We start from the raw sequence: 13,367 nt of genomic DNA, 5'->3' as shown, positions 1-13,367 counted from the left end.
TCACCCTGCAGGGTCCTTCATCTCCATGGAGTCCAATCTTTGATTTCCCCACAGGGATTTTGAAGAAACACAGAGAGAGAGAGAGGGAGGGGAGAGGAAAGGGGAAAAGTCAGGAGAGAGAGGATAAGCCATCGGTGTTTACGAGAGTCATTAATACCAGGCAAGTCAGCTGGCCTCCCAGGCGTTCGATTTCCCACGCCTGGCACCCGGCAACCGCGCCAGGCAAGTACATCCCAGGGTTCCAACCAAACAACATCCAGGCAACCTACAGGCAAGGTCCAGTCCAGGCAACTTTAGCCAGGGCTGCATCCAAACAGACCCTATCTTTTGCACCTAAGGCTGCAAGGGAGGGATTGGAGACAGATCGACATGTTTTCACAAAACATGTTTTTGTTTTTGTTTGTAGATATCACCAAGCACTTGTCTCTTTCATCTAAATCATTTAACTACATAGTAATATATATATCAACCACAGTTAATGTGTTTTCCTTAGCATAAACCAAATGGCAGTACAAGGATCAGTCTAATATTTCCATGTCTTTATTTTTTCATTTGCTTGATGCAGACATACTGAACAGTGAAGGGAACAATGACAGCAGATCATGTGCTCTAGCTTTGCTACAGAAACATTTCTTTTCTTGAGGTTACGTTCTTCAGTAGATTCATAGATTCATATCACATAATGATGGCTGAATTATTAGCATGGGCCGTGGCTGAAGTAATTTGACTGGCATATATCATTTTCTGCTAGCCTTCTCTTAAGCACTAAGAAACCTTACTGAAATACACCTTTGCATGTTATCTAAAAGTCTGTTGGGCAATTGTGCAGCTTAAGGGAGCGTGAGGAGGTTGCACCTGATAAAATTTGGGATATAGGGCATGAAGCTGCCAAGCTGGCTTCCACGTTTTTTTTGGTAGTGTGCAGTTCAAGTTCAAACTACTTTTATGCTATCTGGTACTTTTCTAAGAGGTGGTTCTTAGTGCTTTACACACGGTGACCTTGGTAGGGCTTTATCTATTTTGAAAAGTCATTTTATACCTGCAGCTGTGCCTGTTCTTAGAAAGGTATAGTTTGGAACTGTCCTGTTGATAGATTGATAATATGATATGCACATGCCTTGTTTTTTTTCTTTTTCTTTTTCTTTCCTTTTGATGAGTTTGCATGCCTATGCTTATATGTTGTTTATGCCTTTATTTTTTTTCGCGACCGTGCCTGAGCATGTTTTTCATTAAGAAGGAAGCAATTATAGACACAAATTTGATGCGGCCAATCAGAGCTTGACCAACACAAGAACACAAAGGACTAAAAATAGAGAAACGCTGAAAAAATGTACACACAAACAAGAAAACACAACGACAATACGAACAACAGCAGAACGACAACACGAACAACAGCAAAGCAAAACGGGGAGGACACAGGATACGACCCACTCTTCAAACCAGACCCTACAACTGAACCTGCTAGTAGAAACAACGACGACCAGGACACAAAGGTTGACGACCTAAAAAAGGTGGCAAAGCATCCATCCGAACAAACAACTATGGCGGCAAAGCATCTGTCCGAAGCAATTTGAACCAACGCGACGACTGCGGCAAAGCATCCACCAGTCTGGAACGGCGGCAAAGCATCCGCCAGCGAAGAGCGACTGGCGGCAAAGCATCCGCCAGCGAAGAGCAACCGACGACCAAGTGCAACCCAGTTGATGCAGATGGAATGAAGCGAAGGCAGGCGCAGAAGTAGAAACTCTCCGAGGAGAGGAGATGACCGCCACCAGCAAGGCTTCCAAGACAACGCCTCCAGGAAGAAACGACGCCACAGACGCCGTCGTCGTCCGACCAACATATGGTCAAGGTTTTCACCCGGAAGGCAAGCCGGAGAGGGAGGAAAAGGGCGGGAAGATGACACCTTCAAGAAGGTAAATGGCGCCCGAGGGCGTCGTCGTCATCGATCCGCAAGAGGATTCAAGGCTTTCGCCACCACCCCTTTCCAACCCAGAGCCGACGACCGACACACGACCAGGGAGGGAGGGAGCGACGCAAAAGGCGCCGCCGACGTCCGACCAAGGAGGAGGGCATGGGGGATAGAGTGACGTCTTCAACAAGGTAAGCGACGCCCTCGGGTGGCGCTGTCACCGGCCCGCAAAGCGAATCAAGGCTTTCGCCTACACCCCAATCCCAACCTAAAACCGATTGGACGAGGGATAGGAGGCCACCGCCCCAAACGGAGGCCGGCCGCCGGCATCCCATCCCCACGGCACGAGACGAGGTCACCAAGGCGAGCGGCGGCGCAGCCGCGCCCCCCCAGCCACCACGAGGCGGCGACGTGAGAGGAGGACCGCCCCGAGCGAGCGGCGGTGTGGCCAGGGGCCCCCCAACCACCGGAGCACGGCGCGGCGACGGCCCCCCGGCGGCGGCGACGCAGCCATGGGCCCCGAACCCCCGGTGGCGCAGCCATGGGCCCCGAACCCCCGTCGCGGCCACAGACCCCGGCGCACCGGAGGGCCGGCGGCACCGGCCCAGCGCCCAGATCCGGCCCCGGGACCGCCGGATCCGGCGAGGGAGAGGCCGGATCCGGCGACCGGCGGCGGGGCGGCATGTCGAGGCAAGAAGGCCGGCGGGAGGAGAAGTGAAGGAAGGGAGAGGAGTGGAGAGGGAGGGGCGAACCGAGCCAGCTTCAGCTCGGCCGTGGGCCGCCGCCGCCGCCCGGACGGTCGCCGGCGACGGCGGCGGCCACTAGAGGCGGCCTACGGCGTGGGTTGGGTGGCGGCGCGTGGAGGCCCCTCTACATTTCTTGGAGAAGGGTTGCAAATCTGCAGCTACCACCTGAAGCTGCTCGCATGCTTTATGCCTCCAACAATGTGGTAACGATGGTTTTGGGAAACAAGAACATGTCGGGTTTCAAATGGTATTTGGTGTCACCTTAGTCCTCATGCATATCGGACTCAATGTGGTATTTGGCGTGCCAAATGGAACACCTGCACCCCATCCGTGTCCATGCAACACTGGGAGTGGTGTCAATGGCTTCACACTTGGCGAGTTCATACTGACTCCTCTACACATCAAGGTTAATTTGAGTCACCTAATGTGGTTCAATCATTTTTTTGTTTATTATAATTGTTCAGGCAACAGAATATGGGAAAGTCTCTAGAGAGCCCTCCATTTATGGGCCCCACTCAACAGCCTCTGCTGGATGGATGGGGGTTGAAATATATATTATTTGGAGGCTATGATTTGAGGGTCATTGCCGAAGATGCTCTTAGGCTGTGCGCCACGCTTGGTTTATGGTGACAGGATTGTTAGTTAGCCAAGGATCTCTTGTTGATTCGATAAGTCAATATGTTAAAGTTCCTTATCTATAAAAAATGTGTATTTTTTAAGAAAATTAAAAAAAATGTGTATGAGGTTTGCCTTTCCATCAATCAATCTATTATCTCGTGGCTATACATGCTTTCATTTATTAACTCAAACCAATATTGAATACATATGTTTCTTTTATAATTTACACTTCTTCTAAGATTTATAATTTCTTTCTTTGCACGTTAAACTCGTGACCATGTTGTGCCGTCCGTGCAGACAGTCTTGTTAAACATATATAGTTTTTCACTTGAGACCTTGTTGTTTATTTTCATCATATATAGTTTCTAAAAATTCCTGTTGCAACTAAAATTTAGGGTGATTTTTTTCTCCTAATATTTTTATTTAAATACGTGCGTGTCACGCACGTGCACTCTACTAGTTAAGATAAAAGGAGTAGTCTAGTACACTTGTGCTTTCGTGACGTCGTTTGTGCTTGATAGATCGTCTACCAACTGACGAGTTTCAGGCCTAGCGCGGCAAGAGAGGAGGCTAGTAATTATTGCTGCCTTAATTGTGATTTACCACTGTTTTGACTTGCCCACGGATCGGAAACAGGCCTGCTATGCTATGCTGCTACTTGAATTGATCCACGTTGTAGTGTGCATGTGCGTGTGCACGGCCGAGCTGACACTCAGAAGGAGAGCTGATCGAGAGCTCCCTCTGTAGTCTGCAGACAAGCCAGGCACACACTTGTCACTTCAAAAACTACAGCTTGCATTCAGCTTGAAAAGATTAGTCAGTCGGATATACTAGTACTACTCCCATACGGCATGGATTAACTAATCCACGATTTTTCAAATCAAATCGCCTATCAGGATCGGTTTTTAAAATCGCGGGTGGCAGCAGCGAGTAATTGAACCCTCTGCGCTGGCCCTGGCAGACCGCATTGGGATCGATTAGACCGGCCTTAAAACCTGAGGAGCGCAGGGCCGGATTCTCACGGACGCATGGGCGAGATCCGCCGTGCTCCCCGACCGCGCGGCCGGCCTTGAAGCCGATCGAAGAGCGACGACGACGACGCAGCCGCGCATCGAGCTCCGCAACCGACACCGCCATAAACCAACCACTTGCTCGAGATTAAGCGACCTGTTGCGGATGGATCTGGTGGTGTGCCGTGTGCGTGGCCGAGGCACCGTACTACCACTACGATTACGATGCACTGGCAGATGGAGGCTTCTATTCTATCCCCCGAATCCCTTCCCTTCTGTGAACCTTCCCAAGCAATGCGCGCGCGCAGCCCTCTGTCAGTCTGACCAAAGCATTGGGAGGATCCTCTTTGACTTCTCTGAAATGGCGCAACTGGTTAAACTATCAGTGCTAATCCAAGCCTAACTAGCTGTGTAGCTGCTGTCCTGACTCGGCTATGATACTGCTTGTACCAGTGGTACTGATACTTGGGGTTAAAAAATAACCGGGACTTGTAGCTGGCAAATTCTTCTGGATCTGGGAATGATTAGCGATTCTCTTCAGACTTCAACAGCGGCTGCGGTTGCGGCCGAATCTCAGCGCATGTGATCATGATTAGCTTATTGATACGCGTGTGTGTGTGTGCTGTGTGCCTGAGTGCAACACATTTTTGCAGTGACCAGAGTACCAAACCAAACCTCACAAGAAAAAGAAAGAGGAAAAGGAACACGAACAGCACAGTGAAATAAAGCGCATGAGTACGAACAGCCCGAGATGGATCTGCTGCTGCCTGCTGCGTCGGTGAGACTTACGAGCCGTATCCAAGATCCCGTCCAGGCTTTCATGGTTTCTTTCAGGGGGAGCAGAGCCGGAGCCGCCCATGGAAAGGAGCAAAAAAAAGGTGACCTCAACGTTAGCAGCAGCAGACGCAGCACGCGGCGCATACGTTTTTCAGGCAAGGCAGCGCGAAGCCTAGTCGGGCTAGAGAGGCAGCTCGCGCGCACTCCCGCAGAGAAAGCCTATACAAGCTAGAAGAGCGTGCGGTTCGAAGGCGCATTATTGTTTCCCTCGAAGTGCACACGCGCGTGAGATGTGCACTCCCCATCGATGTCACACGCAGATCGTGCTGGGGATCTCGTCTCCTTTCTCTCATTTACACGCCGTGCTCGACCGTAACCTGCCGGCGTCGGCGGATGCTTCATACAAGCATGGATGCAAAAGAAACAGGTTTCCTTGTCGATCCCCATGGATGATGGCGTTGGAGCACTGTTCCAGCTTTCTCTGAAGATACGCTCCCAAACAGGAGAGGGAAAGCGAGAGCGGGGGAGGTGCTGAAAGCTACAGAGCCACGAACAGGGCAAGTACTGAAGCGGTGGCTTCATGAGGGGCCATGAGTGCAGCAGCAGAAGAGCAGCCCGTGGTGGCGTTTGCCGCAGCCTGCCTGCAGATCATCAAACGCGTGGATCATCTGGCCGGAAATTAACCACCGCGCGTACAAGTAAGGGGTCTAGGAGTATCCGTCGGGAGGTCGGAGGATCTTGGGCGCACTTTGCTTCCTCGTTTCCTTCGTCGACGTTCATGCACGATCTCTGGGTTTTCGCTCGGGGATAGTATTTACTGATCGTACTGCGCATCTGTGAGAATCTAGCAGAGGTACAGGTACTCCTAGTTTGGTTCCGTCGGGCACTACCGTACTAGTGTGATCATAAAGAAAACCAACGGCGCAACATCAGACTGAAATTAGTGTAGCTATGACAATCCGTGTTAATCTATTATCTTATTATTTCGCCAACAAACAGAACCTCCACATTCGCTCTTAAGATCTAGAAATTTCCACGTTAATCAGAAAAAAATAAAAATTACTCACCACAGCCATTACGATAAAAATTAACCTAAAATACCCCGGTGTCTAATTAAAAATCACCCACCAATGCCATTATGAAAAATTTAATATGAAATACCAGTAATAAAAACTAAAGCTAACAACAACAATCAAAATAAAATGAAAATAAGAATAATTATCTGCATAATATTATTAAAGCTCAATAAATTAAATTGTTATTATAGGTAGATCATAGTTGAATTATTTTAATTAACAATAAGACATAATTTACGATAACAGGATGATGTATGGTAAAAAATAATATAATTTTTAAATAAGAATACAACGACATACAAATTTTTGAATTTTCAATACTAGCCGCGCAAATGCGCGGGCTATACACCTAGTTAGTACAATTACTATCATCATCATCACGAATCTGATTTAAGGCCCATTGCTCTAGAATAGTAAAACGAAAAAAAAACTGTAATAAACTTATCACACTGGACCATGCAACATGCAATTAGGGTGTGTTTAGTTCATTTTGCAAAAACTTGTAAAGATGTAAACAAGGCATTTGAAGTATTAAATGAAGTCTATTTGCAAAACTTTTTGCATAGATGGGTTGTAAATCGCGAGACGAATCTAATGATGCTAATTAATCTATATTTAATCAATAATTAGCGGATGGTTACTGTAGCATCACTATTGCAAATTATGGCTTAAGTAGGCTCATTAGATTCGTCTCGCGATTTACAGTCCATCCATGCAAAAAGTTTTGTAAATAGACTTCATTTAGTGCTTCAAATTAGCAAGATTTCATTTCACTTTAATGCGTTTACAGTTTTTTTGCGTTTAATCTAAACAGAGCGAGCGGTAGCAAGTAGCAAGTCACTTCAACAGAGAAGATATGGGAGCTGGGCCAGCTTGTCCTCACATGAACAGATAGTCAACTCTTGCTGCGTCCAGAAAAAGAAGAAAAAAACTTTACTCCCCCAACCATCCTCTTCCCCATACGCCCCTGCCCGGAATTTACTGCACGAAGGTTTAACCCCCTGTCTAGTGTCTAGTCACACCACCCATACATGCATGCTTACTCCTACATCTGCAGAGGCCTCCTCTGACACGATCCTCCCGGGCCCAATCTGGACATGTTGCACACATCATCACATACGGCCACACGTATGTGCTGCTGTGCCCAAGACCTCTCGCTCTCGTATGCTGCTGTCTCGTCTCTATCTGTGCATGATCAGCTCATTTCACCAGCGTGCACACTTGCCGCTTCAATTATCCCCTTCACATGCCGCTCTAGCTTCTCACTTCTCACCCGGCTGCTCACGTTGTTCTCTTTACTCCGGCCATTCAATCGTTTCCCCACGCTGTCACATGGCGCTCCATTAATATATAGCACCACACCACCAGGCCGGCTCCTCCAGCTCCGAGCTCCAAGAACGCAACAGCTCGCTGTACACTGTGCCCGAGCTCGTAGCATCGGCTAGCCAGTGCGCTCTCTGTGTGCGTGCGCGTGTGTGCAAGCGCGAGCGCGTACGCTTCCACTTCCGGCCGGCATGTCGGGCAGGTCGTCCAGGAGGGGGAGGAGCGGCGGCGGCTTCACACTGCGGCAGCCGCCGGTGGTGGACGTCGGCTGCAACTGCCGGTGCCCGAAGCTGTTCTCCGTCTTCTCCTTGTCGTCGTCGTCCCTGTTCCGCGGCGGGGGCAAGCCCAAGTCGCCGAACGCCTCCTCCACGTCCACCACCACGGCGTTCACGGCCACCACCGCGGGCGGGCGCAGCGGCACCACGGCCACCTCCACCGACTCCTCCTGGGGCCCCGCGTCGTTCGTCGCCACCAACTCGCTGTACGACGACCCGGTGCCGGCGGTCGTGGCGCCGCCGCCGCAGGAGCGGGAGCAGCAGGAGGCAAGGCGGCGGCGGAGGCAGCAGCAGCAGCACCGCCGGCGCCGCAGGCACGCGGCGGCCGCCCCCGCCCCCGCCCCCGCGCGCCACGGCGCGGAAGACGACGGGCGGCGGGTGGCGCGCGAGAGCGTGGCGGTGGCGGTGGACTCGGCGGAGCCGTACGAGGACTTCCGCGAGTCCATGGTGCAGATGGTGGTGGAGAAGGAGATCTACGCGTGGGACGACCTCAACGACCTCCTCCACCAGTTCCTCTCCCTCAACTCGCCGCGCCACCACCCGCTCATCCTCCACGCCTTCGCCGACCTCTGGACCCGCAACGGCCTCTTCTGCCCGCCGTCGCCCTGCCAGTTCTAGGCTTCTAGCAAGCCAACCACCTCGCCGCCCAACGCGCCGCGCCGCGCCACGCCACGCCATGCACGTACTACGCTTGCACACTGTATTAACCACTAGCTAGCTTACTTCTAGTCTTCGTCTTACCACCACTACTACTAGCTACCTCCGCTCAGAAATCGTTCCGCCATTAACGGAGCTCGCAGCCGCAGCTCGCGCGTGACGGGGACACTATTAACCGAGGTCCCGGCCGGCGAGCTGCATCTTGCATAGGTGCCATGAGCGCCAAAGGACCTGAGCTTATCAGGCTGACGAGCAGGAGAGAACGAAGGCTCTGCACGATTAACTGTTGATGCCTGCTGTAATTTTCACCAGTGTAACGCAGTAATTCCATTTCGTTTGCAATGCCGTGTACCCACGTAATGATGTGCGCGTGTGGCGCCGAGGCTGGGGGTCTGGGGTGGCGCCATGATACTCTGGTGCTCCTCGAGTGTGATCCTACTGTGCCGTGTACTCTGCGTACTGACACCGGATGGAGCTTTAGTACGCTGCTGCTTTTGTTGCGATTCGTGTGGCCACTGCCAGCACCGTCCTGCGATCCTGTCCTCCCCCTTTCACGTACGTTCGTTCGCGCGGGCGCTGTTGCTCCATCCGGAGCCTTTCCAATTCCACGGCACCTACCACGTACCCCATCTCCCCGTTTCGTTTCCGTGTGGCCGTGATGACGTGGGCCGTGTGGCCTGGCGTGCGAAAGCAGCTGCCAGCTGCGACGTTCTGCGCCGCACTGTTCCACCGTGGGGCTACTGCAGCGTTGCTTGATGGCTCGATGCTCCCGCCGGCCGGCCGTCCGGCCGGTGGGGCGCGGCGAGCTGAGGCGCCAGCTGTACTGGCACTGCTCCGGCGGGTTGAGCCGGGCTCTGGTCCGTGCGATTCAACGCTGGCCATGGCATTCAACGGCTCCATCTGGGCACAGCGCCGGCACTGTGTGGGCTTGATTGCCTTGGCCTCAAGGCCCGCCCACAAAGTCACCCAGTCTCGCCTGCTAGTAATTGGCTTAAATTTTTGCTGGTCCAATCTTAAACGTTTCCACGTACTAGCTATTGCGATGAGGAGGTGCGGTCACCATTCGATCAGTACGGTGCTGGTTTCTGTTGCGTCTTCATTCGTTAGGGGGAGGAGGACATTCGTTAGGGGGAGGAGGACAGGTTCGCTCACTTGCATCATTTGCATGAGCAGCACGGAGCCATTGATGGTTATTCGGCCCGGCCGCCGATTTATGGCGGGACAGTAGAACTTGAAGTTGCACTGACAAGCATGCCCGCGCATCTGCTCAGCTCGTATTCATGGCCGCGGCCTCGCGTTCACAGATCGGGGCCGCCAGCCGAGCGCATGCTTCAAATTCAAGCGAGCAGGGGGGCGATCGATTGATCGGTTGGTGGAACAGTGGAGCTCGGAAAACCTTTGCAGCGGCGGCGGCGGCGGCAGCACGAGCACCGGATTTACTGCTCCTGGTGCTGTACGAGCGGCATTGCTTCGCTCGCTTTAGTAGTGCTGTACTGGTGGGCGTGGGCAGGTTAAGGTTCTTGTTCAAGCATGGCGCTGATGAGCTACTGAAGCCGAGATCCGCCATGGCGGAACGGAACAACCGCCGGGAATTTCGGAAGCCCCGTCGACCTGGGGACAGGCAGCGTCGTCTTCGTCCCCTCCGCGGATTTCCGGTTGGCACACGGTAAAACCCGCGCGCGGTGGGCGGGTGAAAATGGTGGACGGGAGGGACCAGCGACCCTCGTCGGCGTCCTCGCGCGTCTGTACCCCGAGGCGAGCAGGGGCGGCGACCAGCGCGGCGCGGCCCCGCGCTGCGGCCGCCGCGAATGAATGAGCGCCGAGCTGTCCGCAGTAGCCACTAGCGAAGCTAAGCGCGGCCGGCTTTCGGCAGGACGCAGGAGGCCGCGGGGTGGGGGCTCGCTCTCGGGAGTTCGTGACCCTGACACGGTCAGTGAAGCTTTTGGGCGCTAGCTAGCCTGCGAATCGGCGGCCGCCGGCGCCACCAGCCTGCCACGGCAGAGCTGCATCCGCATGGCGCCGGCCCCGCGCCGGATGGCCGGATCCCCGACGGCCACTCCGCTCCGGGCATTATTTTGTCCGGATCGTTCAGGACTTCAGGGAGACAGGGATGCCATGCATGGCGCGCGCGCGCGCGCGGTGCCGCGACTCGCGCGCCCGCGCGGCGAGGCAAGGCAAGGCAAGCCGAGGCGGGGCGAGGCGGCACGTCCATTAATGCAGGCACCGTCTTAAAAGGGTCTCACGGGACGGCGACCTCTGCCGGCCGCCCGCTCCAAATGGCCTAACCGCCGAGGGCCCAAAGCGAGCGCGGGCGGCGGGCGGCGCACGCGCGCCGGCGGGTCATTAGGGGTAGTAGCCCCGCCGCGCCGGCGAGGGGGCGGGGCTACGTGCGGTAGCGCGGGATGGAGGGTGCTTTGGATTTACTAGTGACATTTATTATCGGGATCACTAATCCCGATCCGGCCGATCATGTGACTCGCGAGCCGTTGAAGCGGCGCGTGCCGCCGAGCCTCCCGCCACACGCGTCCAAAACACCATCAATGGAGCCTCGTTGTTTTGTTCCTCGACTCTCTTTTGTTTGCAAGTGCTGCGCCTGCGGGGTGGGGTGGATGTACTGGGCTACTGGACGGAACTTCTGGTCTAACTGCGCCATTTCGGCAGGCTGCACAAAAATATATGACTTTAAAGCATCTGGTCGCAAATCTAAATCATCATCGGAAAAGAAGAAGACTAGAAACTGAGTCCAAAAAACTAAAAAAGGAACTTCTCCATAAAAGGCTTCTATTGGAATAGCAGAGGTCTATCAGACTTGGCTAAATACCGGTATATATCAGAAGCTACCAGAGATCAAAACCTTGACTTTGTCGCCGTCATGGAGACTGGGAAACAAGACAGGTCTAGAGCCAACCTTAACCGACTTTCGGGAGGTGCGGATTTCGTTTGGAATTGTCTACCGCCGAGAGGGCGTTCGGGTGGCATTCTTCTGGGGTGAATTCCTTAATCCTTGACTTATCTTTAATAGTGGAAGGGGAATTTTTTATAAAATTCCATCTCCGCAATAAACAAGATGATTTCAAATGGATTCTAATTGCAGTCTACGGCCTGGCACAGGAGAATTTTAAATCAGCCTTTTTGTCCGAGCTTGTTCGCACCTGTCAACAGAATACATTGCCAACCTTAATCGGGGGAGATTTTAATATCATGAGACACATCAAAGGAAAAAAATAAAGATAACTTTAATCCCCGATGGTCATTTCTATTCAATGCTGCCATAGATAGTTTTGATCTTCGGGAGATGGAGTTGACGGGTCGGCAATTCACCTGGGCAAACTCTCTAACAGATCCTACCTATGAAAAACTCGACAGAGTTTTGATGACAACTGAATGGGAACTTAAATATCCGTTGGTAACGGTACACGCTTTAGACAGAGGGGTATCAGATCATACTCCGCTCCTTTTAGAGACTGATGATCCAGCTTTTTCGGGACATCCTAAATAGTTCTAGATGGAACTAAGTTGGTTGTCTCATGAGGACTTTAAAGAAAAAATCAAAGCAATCTAGATTCAACCGGTTGTGGGGCAAAATTCGGTTCAACGTTGGAATAGAAAAATGGGGGCACTAAAAAAACACATGCGGGGATGGGCACGCATCATCATGGGGTGTATAAAGCCCAAAAGGAAAACCTACAAAAGGTTGTGACTAACCTAGACACTCAAGCTGAGATAAGAAATCTATCTCAAGGAGAGAGAGAGACCAGTTGGAGACTGCTCGTGATGACCTAATAAAACTTCTACGGGAAGAAAAACTTATGTTTTATCAACGAGCCAAAGCAACTGATGTTCTTCTGGGGGATAACAATACTAGGTACTTCCAGATGATTGCTAATGGCAAACATCGAAAGAAGCGCATCTTCTCCCTGGAACATGAGGGGGGGAATAGAGGGTCAACAAAACCTCAAAGAGTATATCACCAAGTTCTATAAAGATCTGTTTGGACCACCAGAGGACAACCACTTCAGCCTCAATAATAGGATGGATGATATCCCTCAAGTCAGTTGTGGCAGAACCGCCCGAATTAATCCGGCTCAAGTGCGCTAACCATCACCCTAAAGGTAATTCCGGCTAACACGCACTTCAAACGGAGTAATCCGACAGTCCAGTCGGGTAAAGTCCCGATGAAACCACCTGAGCTGCGATCGAAACCCAAAGCTTTACATGCAACTCACACGAAAGTGAGTCCAGAGAGTACAACATTTCACAAATTCTTACATCACAGAGTCTTAACTTAAATATTACAAACCAAGTTTGAAATCTCAGGGAGGTACTTGAAATTCAAATTTAAAGTAGTTCAAAGTTCAACTGCAGTGGAAATAAAGCGAGTTCTAAACGACGGTACAAGATGTCATGATGAAGCCCGTACATGACATCACTCGGCATTGTCATCGTTGGCTGGAGTCGGATCCCACTCCACCGACCAACCAGGAGGTAAAGTACACGGCCAAGTCAAGCTAGCTATCTGATCTTCAAATGTATCACCTGAAATCAAAGTTGAGCCGCAAGCAAGGCTGAGTATACTAATACTCAGCAAGGCTTACCCGACTATGGGTATACTTAGCCCACTACCTAGACATGCAAGGCTTTTGGCTGGAGGTCGCCGAAAAGCAACTAAGAGTAAACCCTTAATTTTCAATTTTAGCTTCAAAAATTCTAGTTCAATTAACCCTTCTAAGTGAGCATCTATCCAATAGCATACATGGTGGAAAATAATTATTTTTCATCATTCAACCATATTCATCATCATCATTGTTCCACTTCTTACTCTATGTGGCAAAAGGATTAAGCAGTCTCAATAACCGCAAGAAACGGACGATCAGGGTCACCCATGGGAACCGAATTTGTTAACCTGGCCAGGCAGACCTAAACACACACATGGGAACCGAGTCACCCATGCAACATTTCCTCTTTCTTTTCGG

At 51.7% G+C, this 13,367-nt stretch overlaps 1 protein-coding gene and 1 long non-coding RNA gene across 2 annotated transcripts; both read left to right on the top strand.

Moving 5' to 3' along the window:
• Positions 1-214: 214 nt before the first annotated feature.
• LOC120708767 lies at positions 215-1,132 on the top strand. The gene is made up of 2 exons (XR_005689476.1): positions 215-371; positions 566-1,132. It is a non-coding gene; the product is annotated as an uncharacterized LOC120708767 (long non-coding RNA).
• Positions 1,133-7,389: 6,257 nt separating this feature from the next.
• On the top strand, positions 7,390-8,743 carry LOC120708766 (transcription repressor OFP8-like). The gene has a single exon (XM_039994165.1). It carries the CDS (start codon positions 7,654-7,656, stop codon positions 8,353-8,355), a length of 702 nt encoding a protein of 233 aa, XP_039850099.1. The 5' UTR covers positions 7,390-7,653; the 3' UTR covers positions 8,356-8,743.
• The last annotated feature ends 4,624 nt before the right edge of the window (positions 8,744-13,367 follow it).

The sequence above is a fragment of the Panicum virgatum genome, chromosome 5K (genome assembly GCF_016808335.1).
Source record: "Panicum virgatum strain AP13 chromosome 5K, P.virgatum_v5, whole genome shotgun sequence".
Taxonomy (NCBI): Eukaryota; Viridiplantae; Streptophyta; class Magnoliopsida; order Poales; family Poaceae; genus Panicum; species Panicum virgatum.
Note: the sequence above shows the minus strand (reverse complement) of the source record. Positions and strands in the feature narration are given on the sequence as shown.